Raw genomic sequence first — 22,989 nt, 5'->3', positions numbered from 1 at the left:
GACAGGACTGAAAATTCAGCTCAATTTTCAATAGATTTCCTGCTGGTATGTATTAGAAATTGATGTGCAGTGTATAGTAATCGATTCCTTCCGAATTATTGTCAGAAAGGAATTCATTGTTTTGGAACATTGGGTGGAAATCTATTAGTGTATGGCCAGCTATACGTTTTTTTCTCCACGGTAACCACTACTACTTCGCGTTCCGTCGTTTTCACTTGAGAAATGTTCACCTCCCATTCATTAGCCTATAATTATCACTACTTATCACAATAAACTGATCTATATCTTGTTTTTTCCGCCACCAATTAGGCTTTCTTTGGGGGGTACATTTTGCTAAGAGCCACTTTACTGTAAATGCATTTTAACAGGAAGAATGAGAAATAATGATTTTTTTCCGTTTTTTTCTTAGTTTTCAGCCATTATAGTTTTAAAATAATACATGCCTCCATAATTAAAACTCACGTATTGTATTTGCCCATATGTCCCAGTTATTACACCGTTAAAATTATGTCCCTATCACAATGTATGGCGACAATAATTTTATTTGGAAATAAAGGTGCATTTTTTTCGTTTTGCATTTATCACTATTTACAAGTTTAAAATAAAAAAAAATAGAAACATATCTTTACATTGATATTTAAAAAGTTTAGACCCTTAGGTAAATAGTTACTTTTTTTGTTTTTTTTTTATTGTAATGGTTTTTTTTTTATATGTTCAACATTTTATTTGGGTAGTTTTGGGAGGGTGGGATGTAAACTATAGGTTTATAATGTAAATGTGTGTTGATTTTTTTTTTTTTTTTTACTTTTAGTTGTAGTTTTACTTTTTGGCCACAAGATGGCGGCCATGAGTTTGTTTACATGACGTCACTCTAAGCGTAACATACGCTTAGAGCGACGCATGGGGGAGGTAACAGCCAGAAAAGGCGCAGCTTCCGAGAGAAGCTGTCGCTTTTTCAGCGGAGGAGAGGAATCAGTGATCGGGCACCATAGCCCGATTCACTGATTGCCTGGCTAATGAACCGCGGGCCGGGAGCGCGCGTGCAATCGGCTGCAGGAGCGCGCATGGTTCCTGGACGTAGTCTACGTCCAGGAACCGAAATAGGTTAAGGATGCATACACACAGACCATAGTCTTTGAAAAATGAAAGATCACAGACCAATTTTACCCCCTTCCATGCAGTATGAGAGCCATACCTACACAGTCTATTCTATTGAGCTGAACTCCCCATCAGATAGAAATCTTTGCAAGAGGCTGCACACAAAGATGCTGTACACATTCAAAAGATCAGTATCTGCAAAAGATCTGTTCCTGCAAAATTCAATCATAGTCTATGATATCTGCAGATCTCATACACACCTTGTTTAACGGACATTCATCTGCAGATCAGACAATTATCTGCCGATCTGAAGATCCATCCTGGTGGATCTGATCTGCAGATAATTGTCCGTTAAACAAGGTGTGTACGAGATCTGCAGGTATCAGACTATGAATGCATTTTGCAGGAACGGATCTTTTGTAGATACTGATCTGTTGCATGTGTACAGCATCTTTGTGTGCAGCATCTTGCAAAGATTTTTATCTGATGAGTTCAGCTCCATAGAATAGACTGTGTAAGTATGGCTCTCATACTACATGGAAGGGGGTAAAATTGGTCTGTGAGCTTTCATTTTCCAAAGACTATGGTCTGATGGGCGTATGCACCCTTACTTAGGAGCACTCTGCAGCACACCCCTCTCCTTATGTCTCTCTTCACTGTGCATGCATTTGTGCAATGATGTGTCATGCTGTGAGGTAGACGTGGTGTCACGTGGGGGGAGCTGTCCCATGGGGTCCTTCGCATATGGTAAATAAAATATTTTGTTCTTGAACTTCCTCCCAATCTGCATACCCCTCTCTGTGCCAAGGTAGTCATTTATAATGCTAAATCAAGAAGAATTACAATAGTTATTCTAACCAAAATATATAAAAGAAGCCCAAGACAGTCGGAATGAAACCTTTCCTTCTCTCTTTTTCTACAGTGCTGTGAAAAACTATTTGCCCCCTTCCTGATTTCTTATTCTTTTGCATGTTTGTCACACTTAACGGTTTTTGATGAGCAGAAACATTTAACTATTAGTCAAAGATAACATAATTGAACACAAAATGCAGCTTTAAATGATGTTTTTTATTATTTAGTGAGAAAAAAAAACTAAAAACCTACATGGCCCTGTGTGAAAAAGAAATTGCCCCCTGAACCTAATAACTGGTTGGGCCACCCTTAGTAGCAATAACTGCAATCAAGCGTTTGCGATAACTTGCAACGGGTCTTTTACAGCGCTCAAGGAATTTTGGCCAACTCATCTTTGCAGAATTGTTGTAATTCAGCTTTGAGGATTTTCTAGCATGAACCGCCTTTTTAAGGTCATGCCACAACATCTCAATAGGATTCAGGTCAGGGCTTTGACTAGGCCACTCCAAAGTCTTCATTTTCTTTTTCTTCAGCCATTCAAAGGTGGATTTGCTGGTGTGTTTTGGGTCATTGTCCTGCTGCAGCACCCAAGATCGCTTCAGCTTGAGTTGACGAACAGATGGCCGGACATTCTCCTTCAGGATTTTTTGGTAGACAGTAGAATTCATGGTTCCATCTATCACAGCAAGCCTTCCAGGTCCTGAAGCAGCAAAACAACCCCAGGCCATCACACTACCACCACCATATTTTACTGTTGGTATGATGTTCTTTTGCTGAAATGCTGTGTTACTTCTACGCCAGATGTAACGGGACACGCATCTTCCAAAAAGTTCAACTTTTGTCTCGTTGGTCCACAAGGTTTTTTCCCAAAAGTCTTGGCAATTATTGAGATGTTTTTTAGCAAAATTGAGATGAACCTTAATTTTCTTTTTGCTTAAAAGTGGTTTGCGCCTTGGATATCTGCCATGCAGGCCGTTTTTGCCCAGTCTCTTTCTTATGGTGGAGTCGTGAACACTGACCTTAATTGAGGCAAGTGAGGCCTGCAGTTCTTTAGATGTTGTCCTGGGGTCTTTTGTAGCCTCTCGGATGAGTTTTCTCTGCGCTCTTGGGGTAATTTTGGTCGGCCAGCCACTCCTGGGAAGGTTCATCACTGTTCCATGTTTTTGCCATTTGTGGATAATGGCTCTCACTGTGGTTCGCTGGAGTCCCAAGGCTTTAGAAATGGCTTTATAACCTTTACCAGACTGATAGATCTCAATTACTTTTGTTCTCATTTGTTCCTGAATTTCTTTGGATCTTGGCATGATGTCTAGCTTTTGAGGTGCTTTTGGTCTACTTCTTTGTGTCAGATAGCTCCTATTTAAGTGATTTCTTGATTGAACCAGGTGTGGAGGTAATCAGGCCTGGGGGTGACTACAGAAATTGAACTCAGGTGTGATAAACCACAGTTAAGTTATTTTTTTAACAAGGGGGGGGCAATCACTTTTTCACACAGGGCCATGTAGATTTGGAGTTTTTTTCTCACTAAAAAATAAAAACAAACAGCATTTTGTGTCCAATTATGTTATCTTTGACTAATAGTTAACGGTTTTTCAAGAGCAGAAACATTTAAGTGTGACAAACATGCAAAAGAATAAGAAATCAGGAAGGGGGCAAACAGTTTTTCACAGCACTGTAAGCTGCATACCCTTATCAAGGTAAAGTGAATCAGTTGTAGTGAGTTTACACATCTTCGCCTTTTGCACGTGACTTTCACGTCCAAAATGCTGCTGGTCTGCCCCCGCGCGTGATCATGCAGCCCCCCCCCCCCCCCCGGTAGTCCGGAGATCAATGAATGGGAACAATGCTCCCATTCATTGATCTAAGTCCCCGATAGAAAAACCGCCTGATTATTTTTAGAGGCAGTGTCCTCCTTGTAGTTCCTGTGAGCTTGCAGGATGGAAAAACTAATTACATTTAAAATTAACGGTTTACCTCCCACACCAAAAATTACCCAAATAAAAATGTTAACTAAAAAAAAAATATTTACATAAGGGTCTGAACTTTTAATATGCATGTGAAGAGGGTATACAACTAATATTTTTTGAAATTATAAGCTTGTAAGCTTGTAAATAGTGGACGCAAAAATAAAAAAATGCACCTTTATTTCCGAATAAAATATTGGCGCCATACATTGTGATAGGGACATACTTTAAATGGTGTAATAACCAGGACAAATGGGCAAATAAGATACGTAGGTTTTAATTATGGAAGCATGTATTATTTTAAAACTATAATGGCCGAAAACTGAGAAATAATGAATTTTTTCAATGTTTTCTTAATATTCATGTTAAAATGCATTTAGGAAAAAATAATTCTTAGCAAAATTTACCACCCAAAGAAAGCCTAATAAAGTTGTTGGCGAATGAATGGGAGGTGAAGATTTCTCGGATGCATAAGGTGAAAAACGACTGCAGGCTGAAGTGGTTAAATACCAATGGACAACTTATGCACATCAAAGTGTGCGTGTTTCCCTTTGTCTCAGTTTATATCTATGCATTTTAACAAAGTTTGGACCAGAAACATATAAAAGAACATTAAAATGCATTGCAACAGAGAGAGAGCGCAGAAAAATGTATTATGCGATGTAACGACATGAGCTGTCGATCTACCGCCACACCTGCTCTGCCCCAATCCTCAGTCCTGTCTGCTCAATACTTTACAGCAATATTATTATTATTGATTTATAAAGCGCCAACATATTCCGTGGAGCTGTACAAAGTAAGAAACAAACATGGGGTACATAATAATACAGACAATGGTGTACACCAATATACAAGATACATAATTAGTGACAAAATACAAAGAATGATACAAAATACAAATTATAGAACTGGTAATGACAGTGATAAAATTAACATGATGAATAAAATGTATAATGGTTACCAAGACACAAAAGGGGGAGAGAGCCCTGCCCTTGCGAGCTTACAATCTATTCTACAGCAATACTACAAAAGCAGATAAATGGGATATTTGCGGGGTTTCGACCCCCAGCCGATGAATCAAACCTGCAGGGAATCAAATGGGAGAATCAGTGAGCATATGGGTACACAAAGTGTAAACCAATCCCCAAGGCTACAGACTAGGGATGATCAATGAGTTTCAAAGAATATCTGCTTGCAATCACATTCCATGTAAATATTATGCAGCTTGAACTTGGCCCATTAAAAATTGACAGAAAGTTATTCTGATTGGTCCAGATTCAAGCTCAGTGTTCTCCCCAGGGCCAAGTGGGCGGGCCGCCCGGCTGTTTTCTGACCCAGCCCAGCTGTTAATCACCCACCCAGCTACAAAAAAAACCCAGGCAGGAGCGCTCCATTGCCTGCTAGCAATCAGCGTCCAGCTCTCGCACAATAGGGAGAGCTGACGTTGTACACTGCAGGAGCTGAGGAGCGCTCCTCTTCCCGTCACCTCACGCTGTCTGGTCTGGTGGAGCAGGGATTGGCTGGGCGGGTTGTAAGGGGCGGCACCATGCATGTTATCTAGCTGGAAACTTCTGCTCCGTCTCTGCCTCCCGCCCTCCAATGAAACAGGCTTTATTTTATGCTGGCAGCTCTCGGGCTGGGGAAGAGGAGGATCGAGCATTACAGGGCATGTACAGTGACGGTGTTTCAGAGGCAGCCTCCTCTGCACTCAGCTCTTTTCTGCTCTGTCCCAAACTTAAAGTAAAAAGAAAAAAAAGCAATCTCTCCTGCTGTGTCTGTATCTACCCCCCCCCCCCCCCCCAGCTTGCATCCTGTCAGTAATGATCCCCCCTTCAACAATCACTCTGCAGGAACAAAGTGGACCTGAACTCTTGCATAGAAGGAAAACAGTGAAATATACCCTGCATTATTTATAGAGTCTGGCCTGTCTAATTAACCCTCTTGTCTAATCACAATTTGTAGTTTTATTTCTCCCGTGTCACCTGACTGCTATGGCAGATAAACTAATTTGAAAGCACAGGAGGTTAACAATGTCTGCTTCCTTGAAAGCAGGAAGTAGAAACAGTGCAGATTTATTGTAGAATTTGTATCAGCTGTAACAATGAAATGTCTTCCATTAAAGTTTATTATGTTGTTGCTTATCTTTTAGAGCAGTGTTTCTCAACATTTTATTGGTATGTACCCCTTTTCAAATCCTGTACTTGCCAAGTACCCCCTAGCCTAGTAAACATTATTCCAAGTACCCCTTGAGAAATATATATTTAATCATAGTACATGATAATTGGCTCTAAACAATTTCTAAACATTTACAATGGCTTTGAATTAGCTAAAACACTAATTTGGTGTTTAAATAGTATTTATCCTTTTCTAAAACTCTAAATTTGTTATTCTTAGTTAAGTTTTTCAAGCCCAAGTACCCCCTGGAATCATCAGAAGTACCCCCTGGGGTACGCGTACCACACATTGAGAACCTAGGTTTTAGAGAAGAGAGGAAGTTCTGAGTGCTGGTCTGCTTTAAAGGAACCTGAGCACCGTAATCTGAGATACGTTCTCCCTAATGCTAGGTATACACGATGCAATTTTCTGACAGATTTACTGTCAGATGGATTATTTCCAACATGTCCAATCTGATTTCTGATCAAATTTCAGCTTGATTTCCCATAGAAGTAATCGGAAAATCGATTGAAAATCAGATTAAACATGTTGGAAATAGTCCATGCGACAGTAAATCAGTCAGAAAATTGCATCGTGTGTACCTAGCAGCTACATCAGCTCGTCTCCTCATCCTCCCCCTATGCTGTAAGCAGAGTTGCACTTGTCCTGCACTTCCCCATCGCACGCGACCCGGCTACTTTTTCATGCCACCCGGCTGGAAAAAAATCCTGGGGAGAACACTGAAGCTGCATATAATTTACATGAAATTTGAATGCAAGGGGAAACTAAATGCATCTAAATGATCATCCATAGCCTGTAGCTTGGGGTTTAGTTTACACGTGTGGTACCCATACGATCATTGATTTTTCCCATTCAATTCAACTGAGTAATGTATGCTGTGTGTAGTTTAGCACAACGCACAGACATTTCCACTGCAGTATCAGTGGCATTTATTATGATAAATGGTAAATGCAACTGCTATTAACTACAGTTCATGCAAAAGGGCCTCGCTATTTCACACGGCAAAGCGACAGATATATGTGAATGATGATCCCATAGCACAACATGGAGAGTATGTTGATAGTCTGTGAAAATCCAACACATATGGTGCAAAGGGCCCTAACTAGTAATTTTACTCTGTTCTGACTAAGAGCAAGTATCAACACAGCCTTCTCTGACAAGTCTGCTTTAAAGTGAACCTGAGGTGAGAGTGATATGGAGGCTGCCATATTTATTTCCTTTTAAACAATACTAGTTGCCTGGCAGCCTTTTGCATCTATTTGGCTGCAGTAGTGGCTGAATTACACCAGGAACAAGCATGCAGCTAATCTTGTCAGATCTGACAGTATTGTCAGTAACACCTGATCTGCTGCATTCTTGTTCAAGGATAAACGTATTAGAGGCAGAGGATCAGCTGGATACCCAGGAAACTGGTATTGCTTAAAAAGAAATAAATATGGAAGCCTCCATATCACTCTCACCTCGGGTTCACTTTAACCACTTAAGCCTAACTGGACGAAAATTTTCGTCCAGTTAGGCTGCGCGCACTCCCGCGGGCCCCCCCGTGCGCACCCCCGCTGCTGGCCGCTAGCCCACCGATCAGTGAAAGGGATTATAAATCCCTTTCGCTGATCGGACCCCCCCGGAGAAAAGCCGACAGCGTCTCTTCAGACGCTGCGGCTTTTTTGCGCTCTGGTCTCCTTTCTTCTGCCTGGGAGCGAGATCGATCGCTCCCAGGACTTTTTGATTGTGGCCATCTTGTGGCCAAATAGCTAACTACACCAAAAAAACTTAACACTGAATAAAATACATTTACAAACATTTACGATTCCCTGTTTACCTCCCACACCAAAAAATACCCACATACAAGTTTAAATTAAAAAAAAAAAAATTACAATAATAAAAAAAAACAAAACAAAAAAAAACCAGTTACCTAAGGGTCTGAACTTTTTAAATATGCATGTCAAAGGAGTATATCAACATGATTTAATAAATTATGGGCTTCTAAATAGTGATGGACGCAAATTGAAAAAATGCACCTTTATTTCCAAATAAAATATTGTCGCCATACATTGTGATAGGGACATAATTTTAACGGTGTAATACCCAGGGCATATGGGCAAATACAATACGTGAGTTTTAATTATGGAGGCATGTATTATTTTAAAACTATAATGGTTGAAAACTGAGAAATAATGAATTTTTTCCGTTTTTTTCTTATTCTTCCTGTTAAAATGCATTTACAGTAAAGTGGCTCTTAGCAAAATGTACCACCCACAGAAAGCCTAATTGGTGGCGGAAAAAACAACATATAGATCAATTCATTGTGATGAGTAGTGATAAAGTTATTGGCAAATGAATGGGAGGTGAAAGTTGCTCGGATGTAAAAAAAAATTCAACCCTTCGGGCTTAAGTGGTTAAGGACACTGGGCAAATAGTTTCTTTACATCTTTTTGGATTATTATACATCTAGAGGCGCTAGCATACAGCAGACAAAAAGAATATACCATAACAATGAGTCTTGTAATTTTACTTAGAAATAACAAGTACAGCAAATGTATTTTTGGTACATTTTGTCCTGAAAATAACAAGAAACTACAATAAAGAAATCAAATGAAGAAGGGAAAAATGTACATATGATAATCAGTTATTTTCAGGGAGCTGAGGCAATTACTCTGCATGAAAACACTTTTAGAACAGGGAATGAGGATGAAGTCTGTAGGGATCTTCTTCCATTAAAGGCAGTGCAGAATTCTATACCCCCTGTGGGTCTACATATACCTTACATGTGCTAGAACAGCATCTACTACCTAATCAGAATAATAAGCAGGTGCAGTGAACTGCAATTATCAAACAAAGAAAAAAACCTGTCAGGCCTGTTCTTATCCCAAACCTTGGAGAAGGCAAATGATAAACAGGGATAGCTGTAAACGCAGGGCATTCTAACCTGCCAAACAATTGTATTTGGCATTCATGTCAGCCAAGCATAAAAAGGAGGAACTGTAGTAGCACAGGTGCATCACATATAGTAATTAGAGCTTTATAGAGAACAAGCATATTAGAATAGAAATAGGTAAGCTTCTGATAAGTGGTTGCATATGAATTACACAAAGCTTCATATTTATGTACAGTGTTGAAAGTTCTGAGGACCCTTCAAATTTCAATATATTTTTCTATGAATGTGTCCAAATTGATTTACAAACAAATGTCCACTTGTGAATCCTTCAAGTGGACATGCACTATTCGACTTGGCTGGTGATTAACCATCCGATTTGATAATTATCGGTGCTGCCAAGAGCATGCCCGATCAACGGTGTGACCAACTACAGAGGACGGGGAAGCCTCATTGGGACCCTACGGCTTCCCCCTCCCGAGATAAGTATCCCCCCAGAGGGGTTTTCCTCTAAAAAAAAAAATCTAAGAATGCCAACTCTCACACTGTAGCAGCGCCCCACAAAGCACGTGCACCAGTGTAATAAGTGATTATGCACAGCAGAGTTGTGCCAAAGGAGCTGAAAGTGTGGGACTTGGTCTGACACTATTTGGCGCAGCATGGGGATGGTGGTGATCAAATGTCAGACTTTAGGCCCATACACCTTAGATTGATGTCGCCCGACAAGGATCGGACCCGATCCCTGAGGTAACATCGCTGGGCCGTGGCTGTGCAGATGCACAGGCAGCCAACAGGTTGATTATGCGTTCTGTTGCAGGGCGAGAGGGGAGAACAAACCCATCGGCTGTAGTGTGGTCGAATTGATCCACCTGGCAGACTGATGACTAGGCGGCGGTATGGCCTCAATTCACTAAGATCATGCTGGAGATAATAAGGCAAGAGAAAAAAAACTTACCTCCACACAGTGAGAGAGTTATCTTATCTCTTCATTCTTTAAAGAGGAACTCCAGTGAAAATAATGTAGTAAAAAAAAGTGCTTCATTTTTACAGTAATTATGTATGATTTAGTCAGTGTTTGCTCCTTGTAAAATCTTTCCTCTCCCAGATTCACATTCTGACATGTATTACATGGTGACATTGTTACTGTGGGCAGGTTATGTAGCTGCTGCTAGCTGTTTTGGCTGTTAGAGACAGCTGTAAACAGCTAATTCCTGTCTGTGAACATTGTTACATTGTGGCAGTTTGCCCAGAGTACCGCGGTACTCAGAGCTTCTTGTGGGAGGGCTTTCAGCACAAAATCAGTCATACAGCGCCCCCTGATGGTCTGTTTGTGAAAATCATATTTCTCATGTAAAAGGGGGTATCAACTACTGATTGGGATAAAGTTCAATTCTAGGTTGGAGTTTCTCTTTAAGTTACCTCCTCTGTAGTTATTTTCACATGCAGTTAAATAACAGCCTGTCTTTAACTTTAGAATTCTGGAGTTATTGTAAGGATCGAAGAGTTAACTTAAAGACAGAAGAGTTAACTTTAGGTTTGCCTGAGGTAACATGTTTCCTGAATACTACTTGCCTCATCACCATAGGGATAACTCTAGAAACATTATTAAAGACAGGAGATAAGCTTAGTGAATTGAGGCCTATGTCTGAGGGGACAAATCCAAAGAGTTAAAGGACAACTGACTTGAGGAATATAGAGGCTATTTATTTCCTTCTAAACAATACCAGTTGCCTGGAGTACTGCTGATCTTTGATGCATCAGTAGTGACTGAATCACACACCTGAAACCAGCATGCAGTAATTGCAGTCAAGTATCTGAACTGCGTGCTTGTTCAGGGTCTTGTTCAGACCGAGGCGGTTGTTATCGGCCACTTCAGCCGACTTTAACCACTTGAGGACCAGAGGTTTATACCTTCCTAGTGTCCAGGCCATTTTTTACAATTCGGCACTTCACAACTTTAATGGTTTATTACTCCCAAATGAATTTTATCTCCTTTTCTTCTCACAAACAGAGCTTTCTTTTGGTGGTATGTGATTGCTGATGTTAGGTTTAGTTTATTCTAATGAAAAAATATCTGCATTTATTTAAAAATACACATCCAGATTAGTTAATTGGCTTCCTCTTTAATTGGCCCTAGACTGCGATACAAACATTACACAAATCATAGATAGACATTTGCCTATGCTAGGGATTAGATTGTGAACCCCTCCGAGTGACAGTTAAGTGACAAAACAATACTCTGCAGCGCTGCGTAAGATGTCATCGCTATATATGATCATTAAATACTTAGCCTGCAAGCTCCGATCGCTGGCTGGCAGGCTGATGGCTGGGATACCCTCTGTTTACTGACGGGAGCTCATGCAAGCTCCTGTCAAATCTTGCTCCTCGCGAGATAACGCCATATGGCGTCGCAGAGACCTGAGAGAGCCACGTTCCTGACGCCATCCTGCGTTAGGCGGACAGGAAGCAATTAATCGTGTGTGTCTATGGACCTTGACATCCAACATTGCTAAGCCTTATTATACATAAATCAGGATCATTTTATTTGCCAAGCACAATTGGGTCATGCTGGATTTGGCACATACAGGACTTACAGTATGAGATAGGACACGCAGTACTCAGTAAAGTAACACAAATTTCAAGTACAGCAGAAAATACACAATACACAGCTGTGTAAATACGATTTTCTGTAGCAGCGAAAACCAAAGATCAATATTTTACCTGATCTACCAGTAATCTACTAGTGTATGGCCAACTTGCATTGCTGGATCCATTTTAACAAAATCTAGGAACCACATGCAGAGAACAGAGGGAATCAAACGCCTCTTGCGTACTGGCACATCCACACTAGTGAAGAATTCACGCAAGAGCAGTTTAAGGACACGTAATTGTTTAAACAGTATGTGTATAAATTAGGCTTAAGAGACAGGATTTAACTATCTGGAGTCAGAAGAAGGATTTTCAAAATCTGCATAAGGCAAGTTGGCAGCCTTATAATAAAACTGTCAACACATTTTGCAGCTCTGGCCAGAAAGGTTAGATGGCAATTTGCATGAATTAAGTACACATGCTTGTTTAAACTCTGCCAAGGCAGCTGTTAAGGACCACATCGGCCAAAATTCTAGTGTGTATACAGGTTCCTCCCGACACACCAGATCTTAAGTGACTTCCAACTGATCCCCATTGTGCATGGTTTTTCGAATTACCTTGCCATCTGGAAGCTGCTGTTGTGCTTCCTCCCTTTATAGGGACATATGTGAGGCTAGCCTCTAAAAGACAAACACTTGTATAGTGCTTTTCTCCTGGCGGACTCATAGCGCCAGAGCTGCAGCCACTAGGACCCGCTCTATAGGCAGTAGCAGTGTTAGGTAGACTTGCCTAAGGTCTCCTACTGAATAGGTGCTGGCTCACTGAACAGGCAGAGCAGAGATTCGAACCCTGGTCTCCTGTGTCAGAGGCAGAGCCCTTAGCCATTACACTATCCAGTACGTGTACTCTATGCTACTGACGGTCCTAACCACATACATATGAAATGGGCACCGGTAGATTTTGGCGCAGGATACAGCCAGTATATGGCTGATCCTGCTGCTGCACAAGTCCGGGCCATGTTAATTACTATTACCCCTCCAGGCCGCCATGGATAGTGGGGGAATGATATAATTCGGCTTCCAGCGATTGCTGGAGGCCAAATTATTATGTTTTTTAAGCAACCTCACTTACTCACTGAGAGCCTGATAGAAGTAATTACTATTCTAGTCTATGGAGGCGCCAGCTGCACCTACATCTAGCAGCGCTGAAAAGCACCGCTCCGTCCTAAACCGTCAAAGGAATTGAGAATCCTATGAGCATACAGTGCATTTGTAAAATTACATTAGGTGTTAAATTATGGTAGAGATGAGATCAAGTAAAGAAAGGTTGAGCTCAAGTTTGCTTTAAATTAGACTAAAGTTGAATACATATGCTATATAAAAGATCCGGCAGCGACCTTCAAGCACATTGTTTTGCCTTCTTACTCCTCCCACATGAAGCTGCACCTCCGTGCAGTTGACCCTCCTACCTTCCCTGCAGAAAAATGATTTGTTTTGCTATAATATGAGAGCGAGAGAGTCTTGCTATCACCTGAGGGATCAAGTCATGATCCCTTCGGCCACCATCCTTTATGCAGGTGTATGCACCTGTAATACTGGCCAAGTAAATAGACATTATTGCAATATTAAGTATACTATAAAAATAGAATTGGCAGTGTTTTTGCAAAGGAAAATGCTTATTTACCACCCTAGGGTTCTCCTTTAATTCATTACTCCGCTGCCCTGCATGCAAGTAAATGTAGTTCTCTGCTATGACTACATCTTCCGGGCTCCCGAGGACATGCATGCTGTCAAGGCTACCAAAAGACTCACCACTGAAGGGACATACTTCACAGCCAGATTCAGAAGCCAAAGAATGACAAATTAAAAAAGGACACTGTTGTAAGTGGAATGAAAAAGGCTGTATTTTTTTTCCCTATTACGCTATGAAAACTTCCTTTTAGTCACTGACCCAGAATTAGTATGAGCATCACACTTGCTTCAGATATGCGATTTAAACACAACTACAGCTAAAACAATCAGAAAGACAATTACCAGGCAATGTGAATTTCTTCAAATGGAAATAAATACGGCAGTCTCAATATCCATCTCACTACAGTGCCCCATTAACTAAAAAGTTCTGGAATATAAAGAGCAGTGAACTAAAGCAAGAAAGGTAAAGAGAGGCTACAGAGCAGCCCACTAAGTAAATCAACACTGCCCCCCACAAAACACATCATTTACAAATCTCTCTAATGCTGGGCATACACGGCTCGATTTTGCCGCTCGATTCTCCCGCCCAATCGATTCCCCGCTCGACTCCACATGCGGTTCTCTTATCTTCCGCTCGTTTTTCTTATCTTTTTTCCATCGTCTTCAATGCGGAATCAAGCACGGAAACGATCAGACGGGAGATCGGACATGTCAGAAATTATCCATTGAGTCATCTAAATGTTCCAGAATCGAGCCGTGTATTTCCAGCGTTAGGTGCTACTTTTTGATCTCATGGAAGATTAATTATGGACAAAATGACAGGCATATAAAAAAAGAATTGCCCTTGGTTTCTTCATGCCATGTCAGTCTGGGAGTGTGTATATTGTTTGACTGCTTGCACACACACACACAAAGAGTGTCCCTCTTTCTCAAAGCAGAACATTCAGGATTGGGAGATGTGCCATGGTTCTGGGTAAGAATAGATAAAGGGCTCAGACAAACAATAAGCGTTTTTTGGCTTTTTAAAAAATGCTCCCATTGACTTACATTAAAATCGCGTGATTTTACTGCGATTTTAATGTAAGGCAATGAGAGCGTTTTATAACAAGCTATGAGAAAGCCCTTAGGGCCAAAAAGTGCTTATAATGTGACTGAGCACTTAAGGTAGCCATAAACTACTAATTTAGTGACCTGATCAACCATTTGTTTTGTTAAGTTTATTGGTGCCACAACCTGCCCACTCAATCGATGACAATCCATTTTGGGCCCAAATCAGTTGAAAGCATTGACAAGACATGATGGAAAATCTTGGTTGCACGTGGGCTATCAGTTGTGCGGCACAGTAACAGTGTACAATATAGTGACAGATCCCCAGCCACTGTCCCGCCAAGTGTTAAACACTCCCCACTTTGAAAATTCTCACCTGTCCATTGGTGCAATTCCTGGCCACTCCATTTAACATTTCGGGGAGAGCCAGGCAGGTGGTGACATTGCTAGGCTGATTCCTGTTTGATTATCAGGAATCAGACTGCAGTTTATAGGCAGGCAACAGATCTCTGTCTGATCAGATCTGATGGTTGATCTGCCCATATATCACTATATGTATGGGCTCCTTTAGATTGATGCTGGAAGTACATTCGACAGAATTGTTCACAACAGACACAGCTACGTTGGCCATTGATTTGAATGGTTTGCTCAGAAATCATGTCACTTACGCATTTTGCTACAATTAAATGAAAAAAATGTGACAGCAATTTGCTTTTGACCTCATGTATTTCTCTTTTAAATGTATTGTGCCACAATCATTAAAAAATTGCAATTATTAAATCGGTAAACCTTATTGCACATGATCATAAAACCAAAAGCAGAAACTTTGAAAATGAAAGCAACATTACTGACCCAAGTGTGCTCTCAGTCTAAAGAATAGGGAGGAGTGTAAAATTGGACTTTGATCCATCCATGGGAATCAGAGAGCCAGCACTAACAAGCGCTGAACTAGAATGATGCACAGGACTAATCAGATTCAAAGCAATGATTAACAGACAGCTTTATTAATGAATTAAGTTGTTGATTCTTGTTTATAATATGCTTTCAAATCTGATTAAATGTAAAGAGACAGTTCAGTGGCACTCATCTCTACATTTCATATACAAAAAAAGCTGAGTTCAAATGTAAAATCACAACAATAATAAAGGATGAGATGGGCGTATAGGGGAGCATACTGTAAAGTATCATTATCCCTTGGGGCAATTATTTATTTTGCCCAGAAAAAAACAACACTTTTACAGCAAACATTTTTTCAACTTCTAGATTTGAAAATAAAGGTCAATATTTAATAGACAAGTATCAGCACTATAGGCGTAACCTTTATTGTCCGTTTCCTATCGGTGCGCAGAAATAAAAATAGGTCAGAACAAGTGATCCCTGTTGGTTATGGTGAGAGAGCTGGCTGAGCGGAGGCAGACACTGCATGTGGGCTGAGCAGGAAGAGCCATACATCCGTCTCAGCAGCACTCCATCCTCCTAACATCTGGCGCGCAATGTCTCCCTGTCTGTCCTGCCTGACCTCCCGGCTGCAGTGCTCGCTGTGGCGCACCATACACTCGGGCCTGGCAGTCCCCGCACACTTCCTCAGGGTCACAGTAGGCCTCGGCTTCCCAAAAGGCCAGGCTGAACCAGCCAGTGGAAATGCCCTGCTCTCCGTGCGCCACTGGCGCCCACTCACCCGATCTCATCCCCGCTCTGACTGTTCATTTCTCCGTGGCCAGACTGCGACTATCCGGCGCTTCTCTCCCTAACTCCGGCCAACGGTAACACGGCGCGAGGCTACGGGGTTTCCAGGCAGGGGGCGGCGTCAACGTTACCACGCATGTGCGAATCACGGAAGAGTGCGTACGTAGTCCCTGTGGTAGAAGCGCAGCGGCTCGAGGGGGTGGAGCTGAGGAGAGGTTTATTGAACACTAGAGGACAGACACGCTGCCTGTTTGTGTTCCCAAGTATAGCCATTTTGTCAGAGACAATACGTCAGGTGACCGGCCACTCGTGAAATGGGTGCCGCGCATATGGAGGGCTTGCCTTTTCAGCGGCGCTCGTGTAGGAAGCTGGAAAAACGGTTTTCCCGAACCTGTTATTTATAATTGCACAATGGGGCATGTGAGGATCAAAGTAACGGGTGGCATACTACGGCATAATGGGGACATATGGGAACGAGAACGTGCATCATAGGGAGTACTTTGGAGACTTACGAAATGATGGGATCCATGTGATAGGCTGCGGTTTCTTCTTTGTTTGGGCAACAGATAACACACTAGTGTTGCAAGCAGCTTTCACTTTGTTTTATTGGAAGTGTGAATGGTAATATGTTCTGCTCATGTCTGTTAAAAGTAAATTGGAAGATAATTGTAGATCTCTCCTCTGTGGATCACAAGAGGAAATACTGTCCCAATCTGATGTTCAATAAATTATTGTTGTGGACGAGTTGTATGCATTGTAATGCTGATACAACCCTGGTCACATTTCTGACTATTGTCATCACCATCCACATAGATTTTCCTTTGATCAGGCACCAGAGAAGGTTATCATGGGCATTGTTAAACCACTAAGCAAAACTGAACTCACAACTTCCTCTCTGCTCTAAAAGATAAGCAACAGCATAATAACCTTTAAAGAAAAACACCCCTGTGTTACAACTGATACAAATCCTGCAATACATCTGCAGTTTGTCTACTTCCTGCTTTCATGGAAGTAGACATTGTTAACATCCTGTCTTTGTCTCAGGTGACACAGTTAAAGGATCAAATTACAACGTGAGAGTCATATGGAGGCTTCCATATATTCTTGTACCATTCTTATTATGTATATGTTCTTATTACAATACCAGTTGCCTGGCAGCCCTGCTGATCTATTTGGCTGCAGAAGTGTCTGAATCACACCAGAAACAGGCATGCTGAAACACCTGCTCTGCATATGCTTGTTCAGGGTCTGTGGCTGAAAGTATTAGAGGCAGAACATCAGCAGGACAGCCAATCAGGCAATTTGCATTGTTTAAAATGAAATTAATGTCAGCTTTCATATTCCTCTCACTTCAGGTGTGCTTTAAGGCTCGTCTAGATTAAAGTCATCTGAAGCAGCCAATAATGATCACCTCTGCCGATGATCCGGCATGTATACAGCAGCCCCCAACTGCCGCCTGGCCAGCAAACCGCCAGGCCTATGAATTATGCCCACCGCTCATCCAGGCCTCCGCGTGACGTTACATCGGCACCCCTCTATCAGCCATCCTCTCCCCCCACCGTGCAGACTAACTATGTGTCTGTACCGCCTTGACGCAGCAATGTTGCACAAGGGATCAGGTCCCCATTCTCGTCGGGCGACATTTGTCTAGCATGTGCAGTGTTTTCCCCAGATTTTTCTTTTAGCCGGGTGGCATGAAAAAGTAGCCGGGTGGGGCATGAAAGGGGAATGCAGGGTTGGCGCAACTCTGTTAGAGCATAGGAGGAGGTGAGCTGATGACAGCCGGGTGCTCACCAAAATTAGCCGGGTGGAGCACCCAGCTAAAAGAGCCTGGGGAGAACACTGATGTGTATGGGCCTTTATATAATGCTGCATACACACTTGAGATAAGTCTTTGGAAAAGGCAAGATCACAGACCAATTTTACCCCATTCCATGTAGTATGAGAGCAATACTCTACACCGTCTATTCTATGGAGCTGAACTCCCCATCAGATAAAATCTTTGCAAGATGCTGCACACAAAGATGCTGTACACATTCAAAAGATCATTATCTGCAAAAGATCTCTTCCTTCAATAGATCCATTCCTGCAAAATGCATTCATAGTCTATGAGATCTGCAGATCCTCATACACACCTTGTTTAACAGACTTCATCTGCATATCTGGCAATCATCTGCAGATCTGAAAATCCATCCTGGTGGATCTGATCTGCAGATGATTGCCTGTTAAACAAGGTGTGTATGATGATCTGCAGATCTCATAGACTATGAATGCATTTTGCAGGAATGGATCTATTGCAGGAAGAGATCTTTTGCAGATAATGATCTTTTGAATGTGTACAGCATCTTTATGTGCAGCATCTTGCAAAGATTTTATCTGATGGGGAGTTCAGCTCCATAGAATAGACTGTGTAGGTATGGCTCTCATACTACATGGAAGGGGGTAAATTGGTCTGTGATCTTGCCTTTTCCAAAGACTTTTATCTCAAGTGTGTATGCAGCATTAGTGGTGTGGTAATTAGACGTGAAAAGGGGATAATTTAGGGGAGATGGGAGAAACAACAAAAACCCAGATGAAGCATTGTCACAAAGTCAATACAGTAGAATATCAATAATCACACTTTAGCAATATTCTGCTGGTCTTATCTGACACCCAATTAAAACAGCACTATTATGATTACTAATGATTTATATATAATTTATATAATTACATCATCTGTGGAGCTGTACAGAGTAAGACCCTGTTTCCACTTTTACCAGCATCCGCTTGCAAGACAGATGCCAACACTTGTGCTGATCAAATAGCAACTGAATTGCCTAGCTGTGCCACCCATGGCTACCAGGACTTGGATGTGTTGTCCAAAAAAATGCAGCAGGCTCTATTTTTTTCCCCTGCGCAAAAATTAAAAACAGCCTATTGATGTCAATAGGCTGCAATTCTGCTTCCGTAGTAGAATGTGAGGAAATGTTGTGAATCAATTTCAGTGGAAATGTAATCTAAACAAACTTGGGTACATAAAATACATGAACTGGTATTAATAAAGATTTAGACATTGGTACATCATACAGAAGTGGTAGCCAATATACAGTGGTTGTCCAGAAAGTAACAGCTGCTGGCTTTTATCTACCACACAAGGTATTCATACTGTGTAATTTAACTTGCAAATCTCTCAGATTAACCTCTTCTCTTCCTGCACTGCTTAAATCATGTGCCCGGACGCAATGGCCTGCTGCCTTGGTGTCACCCTGGACTCGGCACCTTTATGATGCTAGACACTGCTAAACTCCTTGTCCAAAGCCTCATCATCTACAGCCTGGATTGCTGCAACTGCAACACCCTACAGTCAGGCCTCCCTCTGAACCTACATTCCATCATGAACGCAGCAGCCAGACTCCTCTACTCCTCCCACCGCTTCATCTCCACGACTACACAATGCAAATCCCTCCAATGGCTCCCAATCTACTTCAGAGCTAGCTTCAAAATCCCAGCTTCAAGATCCTATGTCTGGCCTACAGATCTATAAACAAGATACAAGTCCTGCCCCACCTACACCTCTGACCTGGTCAAAAGATACATACCTGGCCGTCACTCCAACGACCTCTTCCTATTTACCCCACGAATCTACCACTCCCATGTATGACTACAGGACTTCACTAGAGCCGCCCCCATCCTGTGGACCTCTCTCCTATTGCCCAACAGGCTTGCCCCCTCTTTTAGCATCTTCAAACAGGCCTTCGAGACTCCCCTCTTTAAGAAGGCCTGCCCCACCTCATCGATTCCCTAACTCTCTCTGCCAAGAACCTCTTTATACACCCCCCTTTCTATCATGTCAGCCCCTAGCCCACATCCTTTAAGAATTTAAAGGATACCCGAAGTGACGTGACATGAGATAGACGTGTATATACAGTGCCTAGCACACAAATAACTATGCTGTGTTCCTTTTTTATTTCTCTGCCTGAAAGAGTTAAATAGGTGTGTAAGTGGCTGACTCAGGCAGGAAGTGACTACAGTGTGACCCTCACAGATAAGAAATTCCAACTATAAAACACTTTCCTAGCAGAAAATGGCTTCCGAGAGCAAGAAAAAGATAAAAAGGGGAATTTCTTATCAGTGAGGGTCACACTGTAGTTACTTCCTGTCCGAGTCAGGACTGAGTCAGCCACTTACATACCTGATATTTAACTCTTTCAGGCAGAGAAAGAAAAAAAGGAACACAGCATAGTTATTTGTGTGCTTGGTACTGTACATACACACGTCTATCTCATCACGTCACATGTCACTAATTGGGTATCCTTTAAGCCTTTGGCAGGGCCCTCACTCCTTGTGTATCCTACCTGATTCTGCATCCTGCTCACAGAACAATGTGAACGTGAATTACTTGGACTACTACTCCAGAGTATGACCTAGCATTGTGTCTTACTGCTTATTATTACCTGTATTGTGTTGTCTGTCACCCTATTACCATTGTCTGTAACCTTATTTATTGTCTAGCAATGTGTAGGCACTATATAAACCAAAATAATAATAAATAGCATCTTATTTACCATACTTAGTAATTTGTAGGCCTAGAATTACTAGAAATTGTACTTTCTGAATTGTTCAGATTTCTGGGTGAGCCTGGAGTGACACAGAGAGATGAGAATTCTTTTTTAGAAGTTTTGTGCTGCGTATCAAATCATATACTGCTGTCATGGTTTCAAGCAAGCTGTGTGATTATTTTTACTAGTAGCAGAACATTATAACTGAAAGAAGACTGAGATGGAAAAGTATTTTTTATTAATACTGTATAATTATTATTATTGATTTATAAAGCACCAACATATTCCGTGGCGCTGTACAAAGTAAGAAACGAACATGGGGTACATAATAATACAGACAATGGTGTACACTAATATACAAAATACATAATTGGTGACAAATACAGAATACAGAATTGGTAATGACAATGATAAAAGTAATGATTTCCAAGACACAAAAGGGGGAGAAAACTGAAAATAAAAATATGAGACTCTTTTCTTTGGTACTAATTGTTCTATTAATTATCCGTACTACACATACAATTCATTATATCCTATGTTTTTTTTTTCTCACCCCTGCCGAGTGCCTCCGTTCTTCTGCTAGCAGTCCCGGTAACTGGCTCAATCGCACCTTCGGTCTCTTCTGCGCGTGCGCGGCCCTTCTGCATATGCGCAGAAGGTCGATCAACTAGTGTCCCACACAAGGGATTCCTATGCGATTCACCTTCACTAATCAATCTGACTGATGTTATGACTCCATGATCTGAATGCAAAAATCAATTCAGAATTGATCGAATGATGTGTAAACAGTAGCCGATTCTTGTGCGATTGACTGATATCTGGCAACCTGCTCGTTCGACTAAGCAGGTCAATTTGACATGTTATCAGCCACTTTTCATCGATTGGACATACTGGAACACAACACACTCGCTCCTCTCTCGATTCCATCTCGATTTGATAAATTGATGGAATCGAATGGTCGATCGTACAGAAAAATCACTAGATGTATGGGCACCTTTAGCCTGCATGGCCAGATAATAGTAGAACAATGCTGTGCTGCTTCTTTAAGCTGTTTTTCTGTTTATTTTATTCTTAAAGGTAGCTATACATCTAGCGATGATGGGCAGATTCGACCAAGAGACAAATCTCTCATCGAATCTGATAAGAGAGATCTGACAGCTGCCCATACGCCACAGGTCGATTCCCGATCAATTTCACGCAGAAATCGATCCGGAATCAGCCTTGTGATGCCACATCCATCCGCCTTGCCATCTTCACGCTGTCCTCTAATGATGAATGTCCCCCTGGTGCCCCTTGCAAGATATACATTACCTGTCCACGGCCTCTTCTTGTCCCTCCGCTGCTTCCGGGATACCTCCTCTGTATACACGCGCACCCCATGTGGTTTCCTCGTAAGGGCGTGTGTGTGTGATGTCACACGCACACCCTTACTAGGAAACCACACAGGGCGTGCGTGTATGTAGATTGGAGTTCACCCAGAGCCAGTGGAAGGACAAGTGGAGGTTGCGGACAGGTAATATATACCTTGCACGGGGCACTGGGGGGACATTCATAACTGGGGGCACAGCGCCGGGGTTTTGCCGCATTTGTCGATTATCGCAAAATTGCACGCCTTTCCCGCCACGCACCCGATTGAGCAAGTCGGCCCAACATCTTGCAGCATGCGTGATTGACAATGCAACTAGTTTTTGTCCTGAAATTGGTCACGTTGTCGGTTGGGCATGCACTTGACAGCACTGATTTTCATCCAATTCAATTATAATAATCGAATCGGATGGTCGATTGGCCACCAAATCGCCTGATATATGGCCACCTGGCCATACCTTTACCTGTCCGCGACCTCCGCTTGTCCCTCTGCTGGCTCCGGACGCACTCTGATCTACATACAACGTCACACACGCGCCCTTACTAGGAAACCCAGCTCAAGTGGGAGTCTAAGGTAAGGTTATTGGGGTGATATCAGCATAAATCTGGAGAAGTGGTGATATTCCTGGTAATAGGGCTATATCCTCCAAGCTTCTGTTTAATCATCTCACTTAGACAAATGCAAACATAAAGCTATATTTTGTTGCAAGTCTTGGGTTTAGGCTCCTCTGGCCCAGCAACCACCACCACCGCACAGCCTTTGTATATGGTATGTTTACCTTTGATACACTGTATTGATATGATGTGTCACTACCTCTTGGAATAAATGGAAGTTTACAGCAAGTGCCGACTTATCCACTCTGTCCTCAACTGCGCAAGTCTTGGCTGCACAGCAATGCTAGGAATATGTGTACAGTAGCAAGAAAAAGTATGTGAACCCCTTTAGAATTATATAGATTTCTATAATTAGTTGTAAAATGTGATCTGATCTTCATCTAAGTCACAACAATGGACAATCACAGTCTGCTTAAAGAGGAACTCCAGTGAAAATAATGTAATAAAAAAGTGCTTCATTTTTACAATAATTATGTATAAATGATTTAGTCAGTGTT

The 22,989-nt window shown here is 41.8% G+C and overlaps 1 protein-coding gene across 6 annotated transcripts in view; it reads right to left on the bottom strand.

Annotated features, from left to right (window-relative positions):
- The window catches only part of DAZAP1 (DAZ associated protein 1), a 71,555-nt gene extending 55,435 nt beyond the window's left edge, over positions 1 to 16,120 (bottom strand). For 3 of the 6 annotated variants that reach the window (XR_011020512.1, XM_068234004.1, XM_068234006.1), the window contains exon 1: positions 15,967 to 16,119. Coding sequence is in view for 4 of the 6 variants with exons in the window: in XM_068234004.1 (XP_068090105.1) it covers positions 15,967 to 15,995 (29 nt within the window). In the remaining 2 variants the exon portion in view is untranslated. Of the gene's footprint in view, positions 1 to 15,966 lie in introns of all 6 variants that reach the window. The other 3 variants (XR_011020513.1, XM_068234005.1, XM_068234003.1) reach the window with 2 other exon arrangements.
- Positions 16,121 to 22,989: the final 6,869 nt, after the last annotated feature.

The sequence above is a fragment of the Hyperolius riggenbachi genome, chromosome 1 (genome assembly GCF_040937935.1).
Source record: "Hyperolius riggenbachi isolate aHypRig1 chromosome 1, aHypRig1.pri, whole genome shotgun sequence".
Taxonomy (NCBI): domain Eukaryota; kingdom Metazoa; phylum Chordata; class Amphibia; order Anura; family Hyperoliidae; genus Hyperolius; species Hyperolius riggenbachi.
Note: the sequence above shows the minus strand (reverse complement) of the source record. Positions and strands in the feature narration are given on the sequence as shown.